Source organism: Bombina bombina, chromosome 2 (assembly GCF_027579735.1).
Source record: "Bombina bombina isolate aBomBom1 chromosome 2, aBomBom1.pri, whole genome shotgun sequence".
In the NCBI taxonomy this organism is placed as follows: Eukaryota; Metazoa; Chordata; class Amphibia; order Anura; family Bombinatoridae; genus Bombina; species Bombina bombina.
Window position 1 is genome coordinate 812259330 of NC_069500.1, and position 25698 is coordinate 812285027.

At 37.9% G+C, this 25698-nt stretch overlaps 2 protein-coding genes across 4 annotated transcripts in view; one reads left to right on the top strand and one right to left on the bottom strand.

Annotated features, from left to right (window-relative positions):
• Positions 1-13833: 13833 nt before the first annotated feature.
• Positions 13834-25698, bottom strand: part of VMAC (vimentin type intermediate filament associated coiled-coil protein) — a 15090-nt gene continuing 3225 nt past the window's right edge. The window contains exon 3 of the mRNA XM_053703044.1: positions 13834-14972. Coding sequence (XP_053559019.1) covers positions 14663-14972 — 310 coding nt within the window. The 3' untranslated portion in view covers positions 13834-14662. The remainder of the gene's footprint in view (positions 14973-25698) is intronic.
• Positions 14914-25698, top strand: part of CAPS (calcyphosine) — a 154587-nt gene continuing 143802 nt past the window's right edge. For 2 of the 3 annotated variants that reach the window (XM_053703042.1, XM_053703041.1), the window contains exons 1-2: positions 14920-14994; positions 23613-23675. The gene's annotated coding sequence lies outside the window, so the exon portion shown is untranslated. Of the gene's footprint in view, positions 14995-23612; positions 23676-25698 lie in introns of all 3 variants that reach the window. The other variant, XM_053703043.1, reaches the window with a different exon arrangement.

The following is a 25698-nucleotide window of genomic DNA, read 5'->3' on the forward strand; positions in this document are numbered from 1 at the left end:
TATGCTACTTGGTTGGCCGCGCAACGTACAGTAACGCTACAGCAGCATATAGCCATCTTGTGGATGGCACGCAACTCACGTCTTATTCTGCTTCTATTACATACCTAATCTAGTTCATAACAGTCTGGAAGTACTTGGGGATCGAAAAAGTTAGTGCTTCTGAAGTTCTGAGAAATATGTTTATATATAGTTAGTTAATTTTACTATCTATCCATCTAATCTATTTTATGCATGTTTTTCTTAAAATAGCTTTTTCAATTAGGGTATTAAATGCTAAAACGTAAAACTAGAAGGAATATTTTTTTAGAACTGAATAATGTAATAAAATATTCAATCTAATTTTTTCCCTTAAAGAACAGATGTTTCTGTATTTGTTTTGTTACATTCTACCAATATCTGACATCAAACCCAAAAATGTCTTTCTTGATTCAGATAGAGAATACAATTTTTAAAAAGTTTCCAATTTACTTCTATTATGGCATTTGCTTCAGTCTCTTGTTATTCTTTGTTGAAGAGATTTTTAAATTGGTAGTGTGCTCATGGCTGGAGCACTACATGACAGGAAATAGTTCTGCCATCTATTGCTCTTGCTAATGTATAACAATGCTGCAAAACTGCTACAATATAGTACTGAAGACATGTGCACGCTCCTGGGCTTACCTTCCTGCTTTTAAACAAATGATAACAAGAAAACAAAGAAAATTTGGTAATAGAAGTAAATTGGAAAGGTGTTAAAAATGATATGCTCTATCAGAATCATGAAAAGAAAAAAAATATTGGATTTATGTCCCTTTAACCCAGCAGTAAATTCAGGATTGTCTAACCTATGCTGTGGGGACATACTGTGGGACTCCATTATATTTTATATGGCTACCATTTCTGTATCCAAGTATGTTTTTTTCTCCCAGGTATTCTGTCATAATAGCATGACTGACAGACAATTAACCACAATTTCACTGTCTGGATGTCATTGCTGGATATATTTCCTACCATGACATCCAAATGCAAGAATGTCATGACGAATGATTTTGATCTAAGCTAAGGTTAGGGATTTGTTATAGCATAGATGTTTTGCAATTTGTTGCAGATTTCTTTGGTATCCAAAAGATTAACAGGTGTTTTGCCCCTTCAACCAGCAGTAATAACTGATATATTCCTACACCAGTGACATTGCTGCATGCACATTGTAGCAGTATCACTGTTAGATATAATTCCCAATGAGGAAATAGTCTTTTATTGGAAATCCATAAAAACACTTAGACAAACATGGAGGCTGCAAAGAACTATCTGACATGTTTCATGCCCCTGAGTGGCGCTTAATCATAGACTCAATCATAGATACTGTAAGTATCCCTGCCCCATAGCAAATGCAATGATGAAGTCACTCTGGGCACTTTCTCATAGAATGTGATATAACTTTGCACATGCACTATGACTTTACTATGCTTGGCCAGTACAGCATATAATCTGGACTAACGTTTGTTCTTTCTCCTACTCGCCCCCCAAATATTAAGCAAGAGGACTGTGTAGAGGATGACGGAGCTAAGAAAAAAAGATCCCATAATTTACTCTTGAGGATATTGGTAGACGTTACTATGTTTTCTGTCCCTATGTTCATAGGCTCAGATAGACCCAGCTTTTTCACCAATCTGTATTCAAGTTTTAAGGCCAAATGCCTTGGATGAGAATGAATAACTAAATCTTGATGAAGTAGATCCCTTTTTACCAGAAGTATCCCTTAAAGGTACACTTTAAGATAGAGAATGCAATTGAAGTAAATTGGAAAGTTGTTTAAAATTGTATTCTCTATCTGAATCATGAAAGAAAACATTTGGGTTCCATGTCCCTTTAATTTAATCTCTTAAAGGGACACTGAACCCAATTGTTTTCTTTTATGATTCAGATAGAGCATGCAATTTTAAGCAACTTCCTAATTTACTCCTATTATCAATTTTTCTTTGTTCTCTTGCTATCTGTATTTTGAAAAAGAAGGCATCTAAGCTTTTTTTTGGTTCAGGTGTATGGACAGCACTTTTTTTATTGGTGGATGAATTTAACCACCAAGAAGCAAGGACAACCTAGGTTGTTCACCAAAAATGGGCCGGCATCTAAACTTAAATTCTTGCATTTAAAATAAAGATACCAAGAGAATGAAGAAAATTTGATAATAGGAGTAAATTAGAAAGTTGCTTAAAATTTCATGCTCTATCTGAATCACGATAGAAAACATTTGGGTTCAGTGTCCCTTTAAGAACCTTAAAAAGTATTTTTTTATGTACACACAGTTGTGCAGCCTTCCCTCTCTTTGCTGTATACTATTTGAGCAGTGAGGTTCCTGCTCGTTGTTTTTGGCTAGCACCCTGTCTAATAATTACGGATGAAGAAGACTGGTGATGTCATCTCCCTATGCCGCGTGTTCGGCGTTTTCGTACTGGTGAGCTAGAGGGGCTGAATACTTTACTAATACGATACTTTCAGTGCCCTATCCTAAACAGCCATTGTTTCATGAGATTTGAATTACCTTGTTCAAAGCTTACAGGCTGCATTTCAATTTGAAAAGAAGCATTGTTGCAATATACTTCTATTAGCAGAAATGCTTCTAGTAACAGTTATTACTGTTTTTCTTTGGCATACGCACATATCCTGTGAGTGTCATTGCACCAGTAATGAAACACCACACCTTCTCAGAGAATCAGCAGTGGCTTGTATGACCCAAATTACATCTTACACCACAAAAAAGCCAAAAGACGCATTTCTGCCCTGCAGCAGGCATTTCTCAATAGGACTGCCAACGGGCCGAAAAAGCGTCTGTTTTTCTTGTTTTGCGTGCTCTTCACCCCTGTCACCTGATGCCGACAGATCCAGTTATCGGCCAGGAAATGGGGGTAATTCTCGCTAGTTTTATTTTCTGGATTTTTATACAGTGTATTGTGGGTGTGAATTAGAAGAGGTTAATACCTTTCTATTTTAACAATGAGTTAATACAAGTTCATTTTTATTTGCACTAACATATAGTAGAATGATGCTGTAAGCCCCTGTTCTTTTTCTTTTATTCTTTTCTTTGGGGTAACTTACTAATTAAATGGGTTGCACCAGACTTAGCCAATTTTTTGGGCACAGTCATTTTTCAACATAAGCACAATTCACAGTGCCAGAGATAATTCTTTCGTGTGTCTTAAAAATTGCATCTTCACAGAATCAATACACACCACCGCTAGTTTTATGAGCGCTGAGCATGTAAGTTGTTTGAATACTAGTGCGTATGCTTAAAAAAAAACAGTGATAAAAAAAATTTTTCTGGGGTTCCGGTTACGGCGTTAGTCTGCGCCTGTGACGTAGGTGCGCATGGAAGCGTGGAGGCGGCAGTGAACGGCGGAGCACGCCAGCAGAAGAAGCTGTGGAAAGGAGAGCGGAGGCAGTATCAAGTTATTGACGGTCAGTCTGCCACCCGTGCTCATTCCAGTCCGGCCATAAAGAGGAAAGGAGATCAGGTCGGGTCGTCTATGCGCACTTGCCTGTGTCAGCGCCATCACAATCTCTTGGCAGGACTTATCCAGCTTGAGAACAGCCGTGGTGAAATCGGCAGTGAGGTCGCACAAGCTGAGGACAGCATTGCTTGGTCCGGTAAACCCTAACTATAGGCCTAATTCTGTCTACTGGCCACAGACAGTCTATCTAGTATATGCATCACTTTCTGTAGAGACTGATTTAATATCAATGGCACCGCATATCCCATGTATTTGGCACAGTTAAAATATCTGGGTAATTTAAGTCTGGTAGACCTGGGGAGGGTGAAGAAAAGTTATTGTGCATAAGAAATAAAGGTTGTCATATTAGCATTGATAACTGTCACATGCCTATATATGCCGATAACCAGCTGAGTAAGTCCCTCACAGAAGTCGCCAGTGAAGCTACCTAGGTCATTCAGTTCCACGGCGAAGCATTAAGATCTTGCATATAGGAAACAGGGTCAGTTCTTAGTCTGGAGGTACAGGGGAGGGTGAAGAGTGGGGAGACAAGGTGAAAGGAATAGCAAACATTTATGAGACTTTGTATTTGTTCGTCACCAAGTTCACGCTTAAGGTTAAGTCCCTCACCCTGTGGCCAGTGAAGTTACCCTGGTAAAAATATTAACTCTCTTCCTCTGTGGTCAGGTAAAACCGGAAAAACACCAGAGGAGGGCTGATATAAAAAGCCCTCTTTCATGAACAGCAAGGCCAGCAAGAGCAAAAGTGTAGTTAACTGTATATCTCTGCATACTTAAAGGGACTTTGCAGTTACACTGCTGTTCAGCTGTAATACTAACACCACTATAGGGTGTCAATCTTAAGCACTACAGAAAAGCGGCACAAGCTAGTTCAAAGTTATTAATGGGCTAGTCCCTGGATGTACCCTCTCTTATAAGTAGGACAGCTTACGCTGGACGAAGCATATAATCTACAATTGTATAAAACTTTTTCTTGTGTTATAACAACATAGATCTGTTGGGTGGGTGAAGAAAATCCAGGCATAGAGTTGGTAATAAACGTATGTTCAATCTCCATGTTGCCCCACCAGGGATAAGATAAAAGTAGCGGATGGCTATATATTCCTCTTGATGGACTATTAAGATCCAGCCTAACATAATCTGAATACATAAGTATCCTGAAAAATTATATTCATATCGCCCTATTTCGTTGCTCAATACGGATTACAAACTCTTAACATTTATTCTGGCAGCTAGATTACAGAAAATTCTTGACAAATTAATTCATCCAGATCAAACTGTAGATCCCTTTTCTCAAATCTGAGGAAATTACTGGTAACAGCAGAGTATTATAATACAAGAAAGCAATCACATAAAGTTGATTGGGACAAGGCAATTATTGCTTTGGATGCCGAAAAGGCCTTTGATTCCATTATATGGGAACATCTATTTTTTACGGTGGAACAATTTGGAATCAAGGGCTCTTTTCTGTCTTTTATACAAGCCTTATATGAAAAGCCAAGATCCGCCTTAATAGTCAATGGTCGGTGTACAGATTATTTTCAACTAGCGCGGGGTACCCGACAAGGCTGCCCGCTCTCCCCGCTTTTATTCAATCTATGCATTGAACCTTTAGCTATAGCACTTCGCAACTCCATTAAGGGGATTAAACTTGGAGAGAAAGAGATTCAAATATCTTTATATGCAGATGATCTGCTAGTATTCCTTTCTAATACTAAGGAGAATGTACCTTATTATTGAAGCTATTGGATACATTCGGCTCATTTTCAGGATATGCAATAAATTCCAAAAAATCCGAAATTTTGTGGTTAAATAGGCCTAGAGAATCTGCTGGGATACTTCACTTTAAAGAAGTTAAAATGTTAAAATATCTGGGTATTAATGTATCGAATTGCCCGGAAGAGTGGTATAACGCTAATTTTTCTGGGGTAATTAAGAAAATCTTGGAGGACATCTCCAGGTGGACATCTTTTACGCTGACTATAGCGGCGAAAATAAATTTAATAAAAATGATTGCTCTGCCCAAACTACTATATGTAATGCAAAATGTACCCCTTTTTCTTAGAAAAGCAGACATAAAATTATAAATTATCCAGACACAAATTATCTTTAAAAAGGCTAAATCAGTCAAAAGAAAAGGCTGGCCTCGGCCTTCCATCAATTTATAAGTATAATGTAGCTTGTTTGATGAAAATAGTTCCAGACTGGTTAACAGATAAAGGGCAGTTAGCACTCAAAGATATCGAAAATACTTTTTTCAAACCGTATACTTTAAAAGCTCTTATACATACGAGACAAAAAGCCTGGCCTCCCCTACTGAAAGCAATGCATACATTTAAAAACCCTGTCATTGCCTGGCAAAAACTATGCCTAGTTAAGGAAGTTAATTTTCAGTGTTCTAAATATCTACCAATACAAAATAATCCAGCCTTCCCTCCAGGCTGTGACACCGAAATGTTTCAAAGGTGGAAATTAGAGGGGTTGGAGTATTTCGCCCAATGGTCATTCAGTTCCACGGCGAAGCATTAAGATCTTGCATATAGGAAACATGGTCAGTTCTTAGTCTGGAGGTACAGGGGAGGGTGAAGAGTGGGGAGACAAGGTGAAAGGAATAGCAAACATTTATGAGACTTTGTATTTGTTCGTCACCAAGTTCACGCTTAAGGTTAAGTCCCTCACCCTGTGGCCAGTGAAGTTACCCTGGTAAAAATATTAACTCTCTTACTCTGTGGTCAGGTAAAACCGGAAAAACACCAGAGGAGGGCTGATATAAAAAGCCCTCTTTCATGAACAGCAAGGCCAGCAAGAGCAAAAGTGTAGTTAACTGTATATCTCTGCATACTTAAAGGGACTTTGCAGTTACACTGCTGTTCAGCTGTAATACTAACACCACTATAGGGTGTCAATCTTAAGCACTACAGAAAAGCGGCACAAGCTAGTTCAAAGTTATTAATGGGCTAGTCCCTGGATGTACCCTCTCTTATAAGTAGGACAGCTTACGCTGGACGAAGCATATAATCTACAATTGTCTAAAACTTTTTCTTGTGTTATAACAACATAGATCTGTTGGGAGGGTGAAGAAAATCCAGGCATAGAGTTGGTAATAAACGTATGTTCAATCTCCATGTTGCCCCACCAGGGCTAAGATAAAAGTAGCGGATAGCTATATATTCCTCTTGATGGACAATTAAGATCCAGCCTAACATAATCTGAATACATAAGTATCCTGAAACATTATATTCATATTGCCCTATTTTGTTGCTCAAAACGGATTACAAACTCTTAACAAGTATTCTGGCAGCTAGATTACAGAAAATTCTTGACAAATTAATTCATCCAGATCAAACTGGTTTTTTAAAAGGTAGATCCCTTTTCTCAAATCTGAGGAAATTACTGGTAACAGCAGAGTATTATAATACAAGAAAGCAATCACATAAAGTTGATCGGGACAAGGCAATTATTGCTTTGGATGCCGAAAAGGCCTTTGATTCCATTATATGGGAACATCTATTTTTTACGGTGGAACAATTTGGAATCAAGGGCTCTTTTCTGTCTTTTATACAAGCCTTATATGATAAGCCAAGATCCGCCTTAATAGTCAATGGTCGGTGTACAGATTATTTTCAACTAGCGCGGGGTACCCGACAAGGCTGCCCGCTCTCCCCGCTTTTATTCAATCTATGCATTGAACCTTTAGCTATAGCACTTCGCAACTCTATTAAGGGGATTAAACTTGGAGAGAAAGAGATTCAAATATCTTTATATGCAGATGATCTGCTAGTATTCCTTTCTAATACTAAGGAGAATGTACCTATATTATTGAGGCTATTGGATACATTCGGCTCATTTTCAGGATATGCAATAAATTCCAAAAAATCAGAAATTTTGTCGTTAAATAGGCCTAGAGAATCTGCTGGGATACTTCACTTTAAAGAAGTTAAAATGTTAAAATATCTGGGTATTAATGTATCGAATTGCCCGGAAGAGTGGTATAACGCTAATTTTTCTGGGGTAATTAAGAAAATCTTGGAGGACATCTCCAGGTGGACATCTTTTACGCTGACTATAGCGGTGAAAATAAATTTAATAAAAATGATTGCTCTGCCCAAACTACTATATGTAATGCAAAATGTCCCCCTTTTTCTTAGAAAGGCAGACATAAAATTATTAAATTCTGCAGTTAGGCATTTTTTATGGGGAAAGGCCAGACACAAATTATCTTTAAAAAGGCTAAATCATTCAAAAGAAAAGGCTGGCCTCGGCCTTCCATCAATCTATAAGTATAATGTAGCTTGTTTGATGAAAATAGTTCCAGACTGGTTAACAGATAAAGGGCAGTTAGCACTCAAAGATATCGAAAATACTTTTTTCAAACCGTATACTTTAAAAGCTCTTATACATACGAGACAAAAAGCCTGGCCTCCCCTACTGAAAGCAATGCATACATTTAAAAACCCTTTCATTGCCTGGCAAGAACTATGCCTAGTTATGGAAGTTAATTTTCAGTGTTCTAAATATCTACCAATACAAAATAATCCAGCCTTCCCTCCAGGCTGTGACACCAAAATTTTTAAAAGGTGGAAATTAGAGGGGTTGGAGTATTTCGCCCAATGCATTGATTGGGATAGAAAAGTCATACATGCCTTTTGTGATCTAAAAGAAAAATATAATCTGCCTAATCGTGATTTGTTTGGGTACTTTCAAATTAGACATTACCTTAATTCGATAGTTCTAGATGATTTTAGCACAAACTGGGAAAACGTATATATGTGTCTAAATGTCTGTCAGAAAGGCAAAGCAACCATATCACGATGGTATAGTTTATTAATGCTTAAAGAAGGCCTGTATGGTATGGAACGTCTGCGCGAAAGATGGTCTGTAGATGTCCCTCATATAGATTGTAAGACAATTGAGAAAAGCATAGATAGGGCATGGTCCGCGACTCTTCTTTTAGCCTGGCGGGAATCTCACATCAAGTTAATCAATAGGACCTATATTACTCCAGAAGATTTAGGGAAATGGAATAAAGCCCAAATGTATGAATGTTCACGTTGTAGCTATCCAAATGCTAATTTGATACATTGTATTTGGGCCTGCCCAAAAGTAAATCAATTTTGGGGAAAAGTATCATTCTGGCTTTCAAAAATATTAAAGTATGAAATTATACTGGACAAGGAGGAAATATTTTTTTTAAGGAATCATAAAGGCAGGGAAGAAAACATAAAGTTTATTAATGTCATAATTCTCTGTGCTAGAAATGTTATTTTTTCCTCCTGAAAATCTAACAAAAAACCTATGTTCACACTATTACTGAATATGTTAAACTTGAAATTAATTTATGAACAATACGAAACCTCAATATCCTCTGAAAGGGAAATTGATAATTTCTTCAGGAAATGGGGAGATTATATATTCTCCAACACTTTAGGAGTACAACAGAGCCTCATTGCCCCCTTTAAACACTCTGAATGGATCCAGAGTGCGATATTAAGAGGAGAAATTATAAGTGAAATCACCCTATAACATTTACAAGATCGGTTGTATGAGGGAGAGGGAGGGAGTCTAATTTTATGATGTTTTTTTTTTTCTCTCTTCTGTTTTTTTTTTATATCCTTGGTTCTCAATGTTATCACTGTATTAGTCGCATTGTGATGTTATGTTTGTTTTGTTTTTTTCATGATGTGTATTCAATATTGTTTGCTATGCGATTTTTGTATAAAATCATAAATAAAGATTTAAAAAAAAAACAAAAAACAAAAAACATTTTTTCTAAGGGGAATGCACCCGTGCACATTTCATTTTAGACCTTTCTATCATTTTAAGGCATATTAACCCCTTGTGCTAAAATGGTTGTATGTTCTACATCAACACAGTACACTGGGCAAAGTAGTGTGACTTACTGTGGCCCCCACTGTCAGCTTAGACAGCGAAGACTGCTACTGGGGGCAGAAGGTATCTGCCTTCATATAATATTTATAGCGCTGATTGTGCTCCCTTAATATATGAAGGCAGATCGCCAATCGCTACAGAGAGTGATACTGTCTGCATCATTCTGTAACTATGATAATTAGTTCTGCATAGAAGCGGTGGGAAGGTGGATCGACCAAGTGAGGATGGGGGAGGAAGGGGCAGGGTTCCCTACACTACAGAAAAAAATGTAAGGCAGGGAAGAGGGAGGGATGGGGATACCCTACACCGCAGAACTATATGGGCTAGAAGAGGGAGTTGGTGAAATGAATCAAAGCAATCTTAAAAATAAGTATAATTTGCTATTTGTAACTGACAGACTAACTGTCATTAACAAAGATGGTGGACAGTAGTGCGATGGGGAAAGTTAGAGAGCTGTTTGGGTAGTGCTTATGGTGGTGGATGGGTGAGGAGGAATCCCTACACTACAGAAATTGAAAGAAAAAAAAACATTTAAACAAAAAAAGACAATACAATCCCTAAACTGTATACTAGCAGGCATTCTGCCAGTACCTAAGATAGTGGTGACCAATGGGGGTGGGGGAGGCAGGGAAGAGAGCTGTTTGGGAGTGATCAGGGGGTGGGAGGTGTCAGGTGGGAGGGTAATCTCTACATTAGAGCAAATATTAACCTTACATGCTACTTTATTAAACCCTTCACTGCCGGGAGTTTCAGAAGTGTGGTGCACAGCTGCAGTTAGGTGCCTTCTAATTGCCAAAAACAAATGGCAAAGCCATGCATGTCTGCTGTTTCTGAACAAAGGGGATCACAGAGAAGCTTTTACAACCATTTGTCTTATGACTGCAATAGCTGTTTGTAAACAATTTCAGTGAGAAACACAAAGTTTGCAAAAAAAGTTAACAACTTTTTTTATATGATTGTATATAGTGGACAAATAGTGGCATCAAATATACCAAAATGGACCTAGATCAATACCTTGGGTTGTCTACTTTAGAAATATATAGTTCTGGAGGTTAATTTTGAGATTTTGCACAGTTCTTCTATACATTTGGTCTTGAATCATATGATGCCAATGAACAAATGTTATGATTTTCTACACTTAGAAAGCTACAACTTTTTCTGAAATGTGATAATTTATATATATATATATATATATATATATATATATATATATATTATTTTTTACTTTTGTGGGTACTTTTACAATAATTTCTGAAATCTGTGAATAAATAGCTAGTTGGAACCATCTTACTCTGAAAGCTCTCTTTATGCCAAAAATAAGTAAGTATTGTTTTCATAAGTAAATAAAAAAAAAACAAAGGCTGTTTCTGAGTGATAGCAAAAATACTAAAAATTCTCTGGTACTTTGGGTAAATTTTTCTATGAAATTCCCAGTAGTGAGTGAGTTAACTTTAGCACAGATGATTCAGTCAAGGTAACAGGACCAAATGTCTTAAAGTAAGAGTATCCTATGCTATCTTGTTATGCTTGGCAACCACTGGAATATATTACAGAATGGAGGTGTGAACAGTTCAGATTTGTTTTGTAACCTGTTAGATTGATCTTTGCACCTACATAGCAGACAGGGCATTGGAGCAGTGATATGCAGAAGCCATTGAAGAGCAAACAGTCACACTTATTGAAAGACCAATGGACCCCAGTCAGGTAAGAGCCGTTCTTTTATAATAGGCAATTTGCAAAATAGATGGACAATTGGATACTGTGGGCTTTATTTATTAAACAAAACGTTTTCTCTAAAGTGAAAAAAATCTGTTAAATTTCCATATTACTCTCTGGTGTTTTTACAGTGACAGAACTCACTTTTGTGGTTATAGAGCTTGATGATCTAATGCTCTCTGAATCTGGAAAGATTATCTAAGAAGTCTTGTCAGTACTGCTCAAAAAAGACCCCAAAGATTTTACGTAATTTCTCTCCATCCTGATGAGTCTGATTATCAGGCCCATAGTCCTATTTATTACTTATTTGAACACTTTCCTATTACCTGTCTCACTAATGGTATAGATAGTAGACTTATTTTGCCTGATGCACTTTACCATAGTACATACCAGTGGATATTTTGGCATTCAGCCGGCATTGCAAGTTTTAGGATAAGGCTAAAAGTCTCCTGTGGCATTATCACACTAATTGCAATATAGATGGGAATTACTTGTATTTAATTAACTAAAAATGTGATTAAAATCTGGTTTTATTTTGAGGTATTATCTTTAGCAAAAGTTGAAATATAATGTAATGTGTAAAGAGCAACATTAAAGGGACACTAAACCCAAAATTTTTCTTTCATGATTCAGGTACAGAACAACATTTTCAACAACATTCCAAATTACTTCTATGCTCTAATTTGCTTCATTCTTTATATATCCTTTGTTGAAGAAATAGCAATGCACATGGATGAGCCAATCACACAAGGCATTTATGTGCAGCCACCAATCAGCAGCTACTGAGCCTATCTAGATGCGCCTTTTAGCAAAGGATATTAAGAGAATGAAGCAAATTAAATAATAGAAGTAAATTAGAAAGATGTTTAAAATGTCCATGCGTCCAATAAAAATAAATAAAATTTAAAAAATATGTTGGCACACCTGCATATGGTGTTTTTTTTACAATATTCCTAATTTGATTTAAAAGTGCTCTACGACAGATGTACAGAGTTTTTGAATCTGTGTTCAACCTTGGTCTTTGAGTGGTGTGAGACATCCTGGCTGTATATATATATATATATATATATATATATATATATATATATATAAAAATAATCATACATATATATATATATATATACACACACTGTGATCTCTTGCACATGCTTAGTAGTAGCTGGTGACTCAGAGTGTGCAGATAAAAAGACTGAGACAGGAGATACGTATAGGATGGATATTTTTTTATGCATAAGGTGAAAAAACTCAGGGTACCAATACCTAAAATTCCAATGCTTAAAGGGATAGGAAAGTCAAACTTAAATGTGCATGATTAAGATAGAGCATATCATTTTAAGACACTTTTAAATTCACTTATATTTTCAAATGTACTTTTTTCTCTTGGTATCACTTGAATATGCACATATCTTACACCAGTGGGGGCTAGCTGCTGATTGGTGCCTGCACACATTTGTCTCTTGTGATTGGCTAACTAGATGTGTTCAGCTTACTGCCAGTAGTGCAATGCTGTTCCTTCAGCAAAGGGTAACAAGGGAATAAAGGAAATTTTATAATAGAAGTAAATTGGAACGTTGTTTAACCCCTTAACGTCCTACAAAAAGTTAAGGATCAAGGACGGGCCTGACACGTCCTCTGTTGTTTCAAGTGGTGGAAGCGATCACGATCACTTCCAGCCGCTTTCAGGGTATTGCAGTGATGCCTCGAAATTGAGGCATCCTGCAATACCCTTTTTTTAGGCACCGATGCAGAGAGAGCCACTCTGAGCCACTCTATTTAGCGGCCTTCTAATTACCAAAAAGCAATGCCAAAGCCATAAATGTCCGCTATTTTTAAACAAAGGGGACCCCAGAGAAGCATTTACAACCAATTGTGCCATAATTGCACAAGCTGTTTGTAAATAATTTCAGTGAGAAACCTAAAGTTTGTGAAAAAGTTGACGATTGTTTTATTTAATCGCATTTGGCGGTTAAATGGTGGCATGAAATATTCCAAAAGGGGCCTAGATCAATACTTTGGGCTGTCTACTAAAAGAAAATATATACTGTACATGTGAAGAGTTATTCAGGGATTCCTGACAGATATCAGTGTTACAATGTAACTAGCGCTAATTTTGAAAAAAAAAAAGTTTGGAAATAACAAGGTGCTACTTGTACTTATTTCCCTATAACTTGCAAAAAAAGCAAAGAACATGTAAACATTGAGTATTTCTAAACTCAGGACAAAATTTAGAAACTATTTAGCATTTTTGGTGGTGGTAGATGTGCAACAGATTTTGGGGGTCAAAGTTAGAAAAAGTGTGTTTTTTTAATAGTATGTTATATGATATTAGGGAAAATAATGGTATCTTTATAAAGTCCATTTAATGGCGAGAAAAACGGTATATAATATGTGTGGGTACAGTAAATGAATAAGAGGAAAATTACAGCTAAACACAAACACCGCAGAAATGTAAATTGAAAAATGGTCTGGTCACTAAGGGGTTAAATTGTATGTTCTATTCAAATCATGAAAGAAAGCTTTGGGGTTTTCTATTCCTTTAATTACCCACATAAATTTACACAATTATCCCCAGTCTATTAGTATATTTGTTGAGGTTTGTGAGACTCTCCTTAATGATATATGCTGTTTATAAATATAGAAAAATGCTTTCATTTGAAAGAAACCTTCAGAATACTGCAGAAAAACATTGTGTGAGAAAAACTGTAACGAGAAAGCCTTAAATTAAGAGAAAAAAAACGATACCCTGGTAAACATATTTTTTTATTTCTTGTAGACAAATTTCAGTAAAAAGTCATGTAGCATATTAGAAATGTAACATTTTATTTCTGTACTGTACAGGAACAAACCATAAAGGTTAGTTATGGTGTAAAGATGATCCTATAAACAAGGTATCAAAATAGTAAAATCCTTTATAAAAAAGGCAATTTGTACGTAATAAAATCAATTACATCTGTTAATAGAGGTCATCTCAGTTAGTATGACCCAGTAATTACAATATATGGTAAATTGTACTTTAGTCGGTAACAATAAAAATACTGTTTTGCTAATAAAGATTGGGTATTGAAAAATTATTTTACTTTAAAAAAATGTTTAGTCTGTATAGTTGTACCTTTTATTGATACAATTAGAATCAAGCAAAAGTAATGGTGTTTTAATAGAATATTTTAATAGATTGTAAACCTAAATTGGACTGTAATAAAAACATAAAAAACCCTTTAATAATTGACCATAACAATGTTATACTGCACCAAAATAAAAGAAAAAAAGCTACTTAAATATGTAAAATATGCGTTCAACCCAAATTAATAAAATAGACTAAGCAGAACATTTCTCCCAGAAAAAAAAAAATTTTTTATATGGAATATTTTTAAAAAATATATATTTATATATTAAAATGTAAATGCCCACAACATTAATCCAGAATTTTAGTGACATATAAAATAATACAGACAGCCATGTAATCTTTTTTCCCAATAAAATAACACTAATAACTGCCTTCTTTGAAAAGACACTTTATATGGGTAATTGAAAATAAAGTTTTCCATCTGCTTGCACCATAATTGATCAACGTCAAACAGTTGTCCCAAACAGAGTTTTGTCTACATCCGAATCTTCAAGGTCATCTTCAATTTGTGGATAGTCTGGGACGTTTATCAGGCCATTGCATTCCTCAACAGCAGGCAAGAAGGGGGCGCCTTCAGCTTCCATCATTAGAGACACCAGAGAGTCCAACAATGGACGGTTACGACACATCTGGGCCAGGAGACGACTGTGGTGCCTAAGCCTCTCCAGCTCTCTGTCCTTGTCATTAATGGAGGACACTAGCCTTTGATTTGCTTCCTCAGACTGTGCCAGTCGTTGCTGGAGCTCAGAGATCTCCCTATAGTGTCAGAAGGAGAGAGGTGAGTTCTAAAAGTCATCATCATTTTGTCTACTATGAAGAATCATGCTGACATGCTTAGATCCAAGGATTCTAAGAACCTGACTATAAAATAATTGGTATTATAAAAGGCAACCATACTTAAATGGTAGTTACATTTTTTTTTATGATAAGGTACATTTGTGATCATTTAAACATTTTACTTTTATATTTGACTTAACAGTGGTTCCGAGACCTAACCATACGTACCCTTAAAGCAGGGGTGTCCAAACTTTGCTCTCCAGAGGTTTTGGCACTACATTTCCGATGATGCTCAGCCAGCATTTTATCTAGCTGAGCATCATGGGAAATGTAGTTCCAAAACCTCTGGAGAGCAAAGTTTGGACACCACTGCCTTAAAGGGATATGAAACGCACATTTTTCTTTCATGATTTAGAACCTATTTTTGGTTCAGCACATGGGTAATGCTTGCTGATTGGTGGTCACCTTTAGCCAGCAATCAGCAAGCGCTACCCAGGTGCTGAACCAAAAGTGGCCCAGCTCCTATGCTTACATTCCTGCTTTTCCAATAGAATGACATTCAATAGAATTAAGAAAACATTGATAATAGGAGTAAATTAGAAAGTTGCTTAAAATTGCCTGCTCTATCTGAACAATGAAAAAAAAAAAAAGTTTTGTATCCCTTTAATGGGCCAGGGATTTGAGTTCATCCTGGGCACAGGTGAATTACCAGTGTCCCTGTTTATTGAGATATCTGTGTTCAGGTTAGGATGTCCTCAAATCCTAGACTGATGGGGTCACCTTAGGGTAGGTTGGAGAGCCAGTAATATAAGATATTAGAGAGCATGGTTGTTCCTTGGACAATGGCCATCAAATAAGAAGAGCAAGCAGAAAAACCTTCTTAGTTTTAGCTTAAAGGGACATGTATTGGCAAAAATGCTTCTAGTAAACGTTATTACTGTTTTAGGACCTGATATTCAAAACCTCGCTGCTCAGGTGAGTTGATCTAAGAAGTCTCATCGGTACGGGAAGGCACTTAAAAAAATTAGAAACACAAAATTTTATTTTGAGAAATGTTTCTGTATAGTGTTCTCTATTTGAAAGAGAGACTCCTATATAACAATACAAGGTCTAAAACAATCCCCAAGATTTTGCGTGATTTTTCTTCATGCCAGCGAGGTTTTGAATATCAGGCACTTAGTATTAACATTTTTCTCTGCATGTGCATGTGAAGCATAGCTAGATATTATCAGTGCACCAGCATTTTAAATGCTGCAGCTGCTCAGAGAACCAGTGGGGCTTGTATCATGTCAGCAATTAACAAATTGAATCATTACCAGATGGTACAAGCACTTTAGACTCTCTGAGAAAGTGATGTGTTCAAAATGCTGGTGCACAGTGCATATTTAAATACAATTTTGAAACAGCTGTAGCTTTTATTAGAATCATTTTTGCTAATACATGTCAATTACAAAAAGGCTTCTATTTACAACTGAAATACATCCACAAGGATTTAAATTTTGGCTGGCATGTCCCTTTAACTAACTTAAAGAGTAATATCAAATATTAATTTACTGTCTGAAACTTAATATTAAAGGGACTTGAAAGTCAAAATTAAAGTTTCATGATTAAGATAGAGCATGCAAGAGACCTTTCAGTTTACATCTATTATATCAAATTCACTTAGTTCTCTTGGTATCCATTGTTGAAAAGAATGCTTACTTTAACTATGTGTTTAATTCATTTGCTGAGGTCCTAGTAATAATTGATGCCATTTAAGCACATCCCAGAATTTAGGGATGGATCTAGGGTTGCTACCTCGGCCATGTTTTCCTGGACACATGAGTTATGAGTTACACATGCTACAGGGAAAGCAGGGCGGAACATGTATGGTGCCTCTGGACATCACATGAATAGAGCTGATGAACAGCACAATACATGTTCTGCCCTGCTTACCCTGCAGCATGTGTAACTCATAAGTGTCCAGAAAAACATGGCCGAGGCGGCAACCCTAGATGAATCCCTTACAAACATCACTGTATTAAATACACTGTGGTCCAATGAGGGACTGATCCCTTAAATACATCCCTGACAAAAGTCCTAGGAGGGGACTGATGTCTTAAATATGCCACTGTATCTACTACAATGTATTCACTTTATTTTTTACAAAAGAAATGAATTGGTTCTCCCTTTAATTTTGGTGCTCTCTATAATGATGTACAAATCACTTATCTGACCACCTTGAGTTAAAGGGACAGTCTACTCCAGAATGTTTATTGTTTAAAATGATAGATAATCCCTTTTTCTTCTGTTATGTGTGATCAGTCCACGGGTCATCATTACTTCTGGGATATAACTCCTCCCCAACAGGAAATGCAAGAGGATTCACCCAGCAGAGCTGCATATAGCTCCTCCCCTCTACGTCAGTCCCAGTCATTCTCTTGCACCCAACGACTAGATAGGATGTGTGAGAGGACTATGGTGATTATACTTAGTTTTTATGACTTCAATCAAAAGTTTGTTATTTTACAATAGCACCGGAGCGTGTTATTACTTCTCTGGCAGAGTTTGAGGAAGAATCTACCAGAGTTTTTTACTATGATTTTAACCGGAGTAGTTAAGATCATATTGCTGTTCTCGGCCATCTGAGGGAGGTAAAAGCTTCAGATCAGGGGACAGCGGGCAGATGAATCTGCATTGAGGTATGTAGCAGTTTTTATTTTCTGAATGGAATTGATGAGAAAATCCTGCCATACCGTTATAATGACATGTATGTATACACTTCAGTATTCTGGGGATGGTATTTCACCGGAACTACTCTGTTAAAAGTCACTAATCCTTTTAATAAGTATTTATCATGTTAAACGTTTTTGCTGGAATGTAGAATCGTTTACATTTCTGAGGTACTGAGTGAATAAATATTTGGGCATTATTCCACTTGGCAGTTGTTTGGTTTTAATTATGACAGTTTCGTTTCTCTTCACTGCTGTGTGTGAGGGGGAGGGGCCGTTTTTGGCGCTCTTTGCTACGCATCAAAAAATTCCAGTCAGTTACTCTTATATTTCCTGCATGATCCGGTTCATCTCTGACAGATCTCAGGGGTCTTCAAACTTCTTTAGAGGGAGGTAGATTCTCTCAGCAGAGCTGTGAGAATTTTATATTGACTGTGAATAAAAACGTTGCTCTGTAATTTTTATGTCAAATTTAATTATTGTTATTTTTCTAATGGGAACAAACCTTTGCTAAAAGTTGTGTTGTTTTAAAGTTTGATGCTATAACTGTTTTTCAGTTCATTATTTCAACTGTCATTTAATCGTTTAGTACCTCTTTGAGGCACAGTACGTTTTTGCTAAAAAAGATTATAACCAAGTTGCAAGTTTATTGCTAGAGTGTTAAACATGTCTGACTCAGAGGAAGATATCTGTGTCATTTGTTCCAATGCCAAGGTGGAGCCCAATAGAAATTTATGTACTAACTGTATTGATGCTACTTTAAATAAAAGTCAATCTGTACAATTTGAACAAATTTCACCAAACAGCGAGGGGAGAGTTATGCCGACTAACTCGCCTCACGCGGCAGTACCTGCATCTCCCGCCCGGGAGGTGCGTGATATTATGGCGCCTAGTACATCTGGGCGGCCATTACAGATAACATTACAAGATATGGCTACTGTTATGACTGAAGTTTTGTCTAAATTACCAGAACTAAGAGGCAAGCGTGATCACTCTGGGGTGAGAACAGAGTGCGCTGACAATACTAGGGCCATGTCTGATACTGCGTCACAGCTTGCAGAGCATGAGGACGGAGAGCTTCATTCTGTAGGTGACGGTTCTGATCCAAACAGATTGGATTCAGATATTTCAAATTTTAAATTTAAATTGGAGAACCTCCGTGTATTACTAGGGGAGGTCTTAGCAGCTCTCAATGATTGTAACACCGTTGCAATACCAGAGAAACTGTGTAGGTTGGATAAATACTTTGCGGTACCGGCGAGTACTGACGTTTTTCCTATACCTAAGAGACTAACTGAAATTGTTACTAAGGAGTGGGATAGACCCGGTGTGCCGTTCTCACCCCCTCCAATATTTAGAAAGATGTTTCCAATAGACACCACCACTCGGGACTTATGGCAAACGGTCCCTAAGGTGGAGGGAGCAGTTTCTACTTTAGCTAAGCGTACCACTATCCCGGTGGAGGATAGCTGTGCTTTTTCAGATCCAATGGATAAAAAATTAGAGGGTTACCTTAAGAAAATGTTTGTTCAACAAGGTTTTATATTGCAACCCCTTGCATGTATCGCGCCGATTACGGCTGCGGCAGCATTTTGGATTGAGTCTCTGGAAGAGAACCTTAGTTCATCTACGCTAGACGACATTACGGACAGGCTTAGAGTCCTTAAACTAGCTAATTCATTCATTTCGGAGGCCGTAGTACATTTAACCAAACTTACGGCTAAGAACTCAGGATTCGCCATACAGGCACGTAGGGCGCTGTGGCTAAAATCCTGGTCAGCTGATGTTACTTCTAAGTCCAAATTACTTAATATACCTTTCAAGGGGCAGTCTTTATTTGGGCCCGGTTTGAAAGAAATTATCGCTGACATTACAGGAGGTAAGGGCCACGCCCTACCTCAAGACAAAGCCAAAGCTAAGGCTAGACAGTCTAATTTTCGTCCCTTTCGGAATTTCAAAACAGGAGCAGCATCAACCTCCACTGCACCAAAACAGGAGGGAGCTGTTGCTCGTTACAGGCAAGGCTGGAAGCCTAACCAGTCCTGGAACAAGAGCAAGCAGGCCAGGAAACCTGCTGCTGCCCCAAAGACAGCATGAACCGAGAGCCCCCGATCCGGGACCGGATCTAGTGGGGGGCAGACTTTCTCTCTTCGCCCAGGCCTGGGCAAGAGATGTTCAGGATCCCTGGGCGCTAGAGATCATATCTCAGGGATACCTTCTAGACTTCAAATTATCTCCCCCAAGAGGGAGATTTCATCTGTCAAGGTTGTCAACAAACCAGATAAAGAAAGAAGCGTTTCTACGCTGTGTACAAGATCTGTTATTAATGGGAGTGATCCATCCGGTTCCGCGGTCGGAACAAGGACAAGGGTTCTACTCAAACCTGTTTGTGGTTCCCAAAAAAGAGGGAACTTTCAGGCCAATCTTAGATTTAAAGATTCTAAACAAATTCCTAAGAGTTCCATCGTTCAAAATGGAAACTATTCGGACAATCTTACCCATGATCCAAAAGGGTCAGTACATGACCACAGTGGATTTAAAAGATGCTTACCTTCACATACCGATTCACAAAGATCATCACCGGTATCTAAGGTTTGCCTTCTTAGACAGGCACTACCAGTTTGTAGCTCTTCCATTCGGATTGGCTACGGCTCCAAGAATCTTCACAAAGGTTCTGGGTGCCCTTCTGGCGGTACTAAGACCGCGAGGGATTTCGGTAGCTCCGTACCTAGACGACATTCTAATACAAGCTTCAAGCTTTCAAACTGCCAAGTCTCATACAGAGTGAGTTCTGGCATTTCTAAGGTCGCATGGATGGAAAGTGAACGAAAAGAAGAGTTCTCTTTTTCCTCTCACAAGAGTTCCATTCTTGGGGACTCTTATAGATTCTGTAGAAATGAAGATTTACCTGACAGAAGACAGGTTAACAAAGCTTCAAAATGCATGCCGTGTCCTTCATTCCATTCAACACCCGTCAGTAGCTCAATGCATGGAGGTGATCGGCTTAATGGTAGCGGCAATGGACATAGTACCTTTTGCACGCCTACACCTCAGACCGCTGCAATTGTGCATGCTAAGTCAGTGGAATGGGGATTACTCAGATTTGTCCCCTACTCTGAATCTGAATCAAGAGACCAGAAATTCTCTTCTATGGTGGCTTTATCGGCCACACCTGTCCAGGGGGATGCCATTCAGCAGGCCAGACTGGACAATTGTAACAACAGACGCCAGCCTACTAGGTTGGGGCGCTGTCTGGAATTCTCTGAAGGCTCAGGGACTATGGAATCAGGAGGAGAGTCTCCTTCCAATAAACATCCTGGAATTGAGAGCAGTTCTCAATGCCCTTCTGGCTTGGCCCCAATTAACAACTCGGGGGTTCATCAGGTTTCAGTCGGACAACATCACGACTGTAGCTTACATCAACCATCAGGGAGGGACAAGAAGCTCCCTAGCAATGATGGAAGTATCAAAGATAATTCGCTGGGCAGAGTCTCACTCTTGCCACCTGTCAGCAATCCACATCCCGGGAGTGGAGAACTGGGAGGCGGATTTCTTGAGTCGCCAGACTTTTCATCCGGGGGAGTGGGAACTTCATCCGGAGGTCTTTGCCCAAATACTTCGACGTTGGGGCAAACCAGAGATAGATCTCATGGCGTCTCGCCAGAACGCCAAACTTCCTCTCTACGGGTCCAGATCCAGGGATCCGGGAGCGGTTCTGATAGATGCTTTGACAGCACCTTGGAACTTCGGGATGGCTTATGTGTTTCCACCCTTCCCGCTGCTTCCTCGATTGATTGCCAAAATCAAACAGGAGAGAGCATCAGTGATTCTAATAGCGCCTGCGTGGCCACGCAGGACTTGGTATGCAGATCTAGTGGACATGTCATCCTGTCCGCCTTGGTCTCTACCTCTAAGACAGGACCTTCTGATACAGGGTCCATTCAAACATCAAAATCTAACTTCTCTGAAGCTGACTGCTTGGAAATTGAACGCTTGATTTTATCAAAACGTGGTTTTTCTGAGTCGGTTATTGATACCCTGATACAGGCTAGGAAGCCTGTTACCAGAAGGATTTACCATAAAATATGGCGTAAATACCTATACTGGTGCGAATCCAAAGGTTACTCCTGGAGTAAGGTTAGGATCGCTAGGATATTGTCCTTTCTACAAGAAGGTTTAGAAAAGGGTCTATCAGCTAGTTCATTAAAGGGACAGATTTCAGCTCTGTCCATCTTGTTACACAGGCGTCTGTCAGAAAATCCAGACGTCCAGGCCTTTTGTCAGGCTTTAGCTAGGATCAAGCCTGTGTTTAAAGCTGTTGCTCCGCCATGGAGTTTAAACTTAGTTCTTAACGTTTTACAGGGTGTTCCGTTTGAACCCCTTCATTCCATTGATATAAAATTGTTATCTTGGAAAGTTCTGTTTTTAATGGCTATTTCCTCGGCTCGAAGAGTCTCTGAGTTATCAGCCTTACATTGTGATTCTCCTTATCTGATTTTTCACTCAGACAAGGTAGTTCTGCGTACTAAACCTGGGTTCTTACCTAAGGTAGTCACTAACAGGAATATCAATCAAGAGATTGTTGTTCCATCCTTGTGTCCAAATCCTTCTTCAAAGAAGGAACGTCTTCTACACAATCTGGATGTAGTTCGTGCCCTCAAGTTCTACTTGCAGGCAACTAAAGATTTTCGCCAAACTTCTTCCCTGTTTGTCGTTTATTCTGGACAGAGGAGAGGTCAAAAAGCTTCTGCTACCTCTCTCTCTTTTTGGCTTCGTAGCATAATACGTTTAGCCTATGAGACTGCTGGACAGCAGCCTCCTGAAAGAATTACAGCTCACTCCACTAGAGCTGTGGCTTCCACTTGGGCCTTTAAGAATGAGGCCTCTGTTGAACAGATTTGCAAGGCTGCAACTTGGTCTTCGCTTCATACTTTTTCCAAATTTTACAAATTTGACACTTTTGCTTCTTCGGAGGCTATTTTTGGGAGAAAGGTTCTTCAGGCAGTGGTTCCTTCTGTATAATGAGCCTGCCTATCCCTCCCGTCATCCGTGTACTTTTGCTTTGGTATTGGTATCCCAGAAGTAATGATGACCCGTGGACTGATCACACATAACAGAAGAAAACATAATTTATGCTTACCTGATAAATTCCTTTCTTCTGTTGTGTGATCAGTCCACGGCCCGCCCTGTTTTAAGGCAGGTAAATATCTTTTAAATTATACTCCAGTCACCACTTCACCCTTGGTTACTCCTTTCTCGTTGATTCTTGGTCGAATGACTGGGACTGACGTAGAGGGGAGGAGCTATATGCAGCTCTGCTGGGTGAATCCTCTTGCATTTCCTGTTGGGGAGGAGTTATATCCCAGAAGTAATGATGACCCGTGGACTGATCACACAACAGAAGAAAGGAATTTATCAGGTAAGCATAAATTATGTTATTACCCATTCCCCAGTTTTGCATAACTAATACTGTTATAATAATATACGTTTTACCTCTGTGATAACCTTGTATCTAAGCCTCTGCAGACAGGCCCCTTATTTCAGTTCTTTTGACAGATTTGCCTTTTAGCCAATCAATAACTCTACCAGAGTGAGCACAATGTTATCTATGACACACATGAACTAGTACTGTCTAGCTGTAAAAACTGTAATAATGCACTGAGATAAGAGACGGCCTTCAAGGGCTTAAAATTAGCATATGAGCCTACCTAGGTTTAATTTTTAACTAAGAATACAGAGAGAATAAAGCAAATTTGATGATAAAGGTAAATTGGAAAGTTGTTTAAAATTGCATGCTCTATCTGAATCATGAAAGTTTCATTATGACAAGACTGTCCCTTTACCTATACTCAGCAGCCATCTTGATGTGTGCAGGTGATCATGCCCACAATTTATTTTACTTCTCCAGGATCACTGCAAGGTGACTCATCTAACAAATGACATCAGTCCTTGGTGCCCCATAATGCATGTGGTAAGTTTGTTAAATATATGTAACATTTGTATTAAAGAGAGCTATGGAAGAGACATGCGGAAACATAGGAATTATTTCAAATGATGTCAGCAGGACACCTGGTGATTTTTGATAAAAAGACAATTTACTCAAGGTGTGACAGCTCTGCAAATAGTGGGAGGAGCCATTACATCATTCCCCTGTGTGGCAGTTTGTGAAAGGAGCCTAGCATCTGTTCAGTAAACGTCTACCTGCCTGCAGGCCAAACCTACAAGATAAATATAGTGGGTGTTTCCAGTTATAAGGCAGGACTGACCAACTCCATTTCTTAAAGGGACAGAAAACCCTAAAAGCATACATATTAAATTAGTATTAATAAGTTTATTTTTATTTTAAAGCTAAAATGAAGTGCAAATGGACATTAAGAAATGATGATCATCTGCTTTTCTGTTGGACTGTGATACTTCACGAGCACAGAAACAATTTTTGTTTCTCAGTACAGGAACATATATTTTACAAAGAAAAAACTTCCATAGAGACTGTCATTTTACAATTTCTTTGCTGGTGAACAGGTTAATTTGATTTTTGTTTTGTTGCTTGTAACCCCAACCAGTGGATCATGGGCATATGTGTTCCCAAACTGAAGATTCACCCCTCCCACACTTAAAGGGACATGAAACCCCCAAAAAAGTATTTCATGATTCAGATAGAGAATACAATTTAAGAAAAAGTTTACAATTTAGATCTATTATCAAATTTGCTTTGTTCTCTTTTTCTTTATTGAAGAGATATCTAGTGCTGCCATGTAGTGCTCTTGCTAAAGTATAAAATTGTTGCAAAACTGCTGCCAAAGAGTACTGCAGACACGTGCACACTCCTGAACTTAGCTTCCTGCTATTCAACAAAGGATAACAAGAAAACAAAGAAAATTTGATAAGGGAAGTAAATTGGAAAGTTGTTTAAAATTGTATTTTCTATCTGAATCATGAAAGAATTTTTTTTGAGTTTCATGTCCCTTTAATGATATTGATTTGGATTTCCTAAAAATAAAGAGGCTTCTCCAATGACACAGAGTAATCTATACATCTTATCTATGGGACATATTCACTACATTCTAGAGAGATCTACTTTGCCTTACTTTTCTTTTTCTCATTTGAAATAGAAAGTGCTTTTTGGTTAGACATTGCTCTTACTGAAGTGATTTCCCTTAAAGGGACAGGAAACCCCAAAAAATTATTTGATGATTTAGCTAGAAAATACAATTTTAAACAACTTTTCTATTAACTTCTTTTATCAAATTTGCTTCATTCTGTTGTTATCCTTTGCTGAAGGAACAACGCTGCACTATTGGCAGCTAGCTGAACACAACTAGTTAGCCAATCACAAGAGACAAATGTGTGCAGGCACCAATCAGCAGCAGCTCCCACTAGTGTATGATATGTGTGTATTAATTTTTTAACAAGGGATACCAAGAGAACGAAGCACATTTTAAAATAGAAGTTAATTTAAAAGTATCTTAAAATTAGGTGCTCTTTCTGAATTCTGCAAGTTTAATTTTGACTTTCCTATCCCTTTAATAGCTCAGGATTTGATATTTTGATCTTAAAAGAAACATTAAACGCAAAATGTAATTCTCTATATAATGTTTAATTATGTGTAAACAAAAGTGATCTATTTTGTATGCAGGGCTTTTTGAATGCAATGCTTTTTTGCTGGTATATGTGCTTTAAAAATAAAATAAAAAATGAATGACCCTTTACATCCAGATGTCATAATGCTAATCCTATTGCTCTTTTATTTGTAATACTGAGATATAAAGGCAAATTAGTTAAAGAAGTAAAATAATCATTAAGCTCGCCCTTTAGAATGTAAGCTCTTGAGTCCACCTGTCCTGTTGATCATTTTCTGTAAAGATCGTTTACAGTGACACAAGGGAAGGGCCCTCTACCCTTAACATTTATGTAATTGTCTTTTGATTATTGTACGCCATAATTTTATACTTAAAAGGACAGTCAAGTCAAAATTAAACGTTCATGATTCAGAT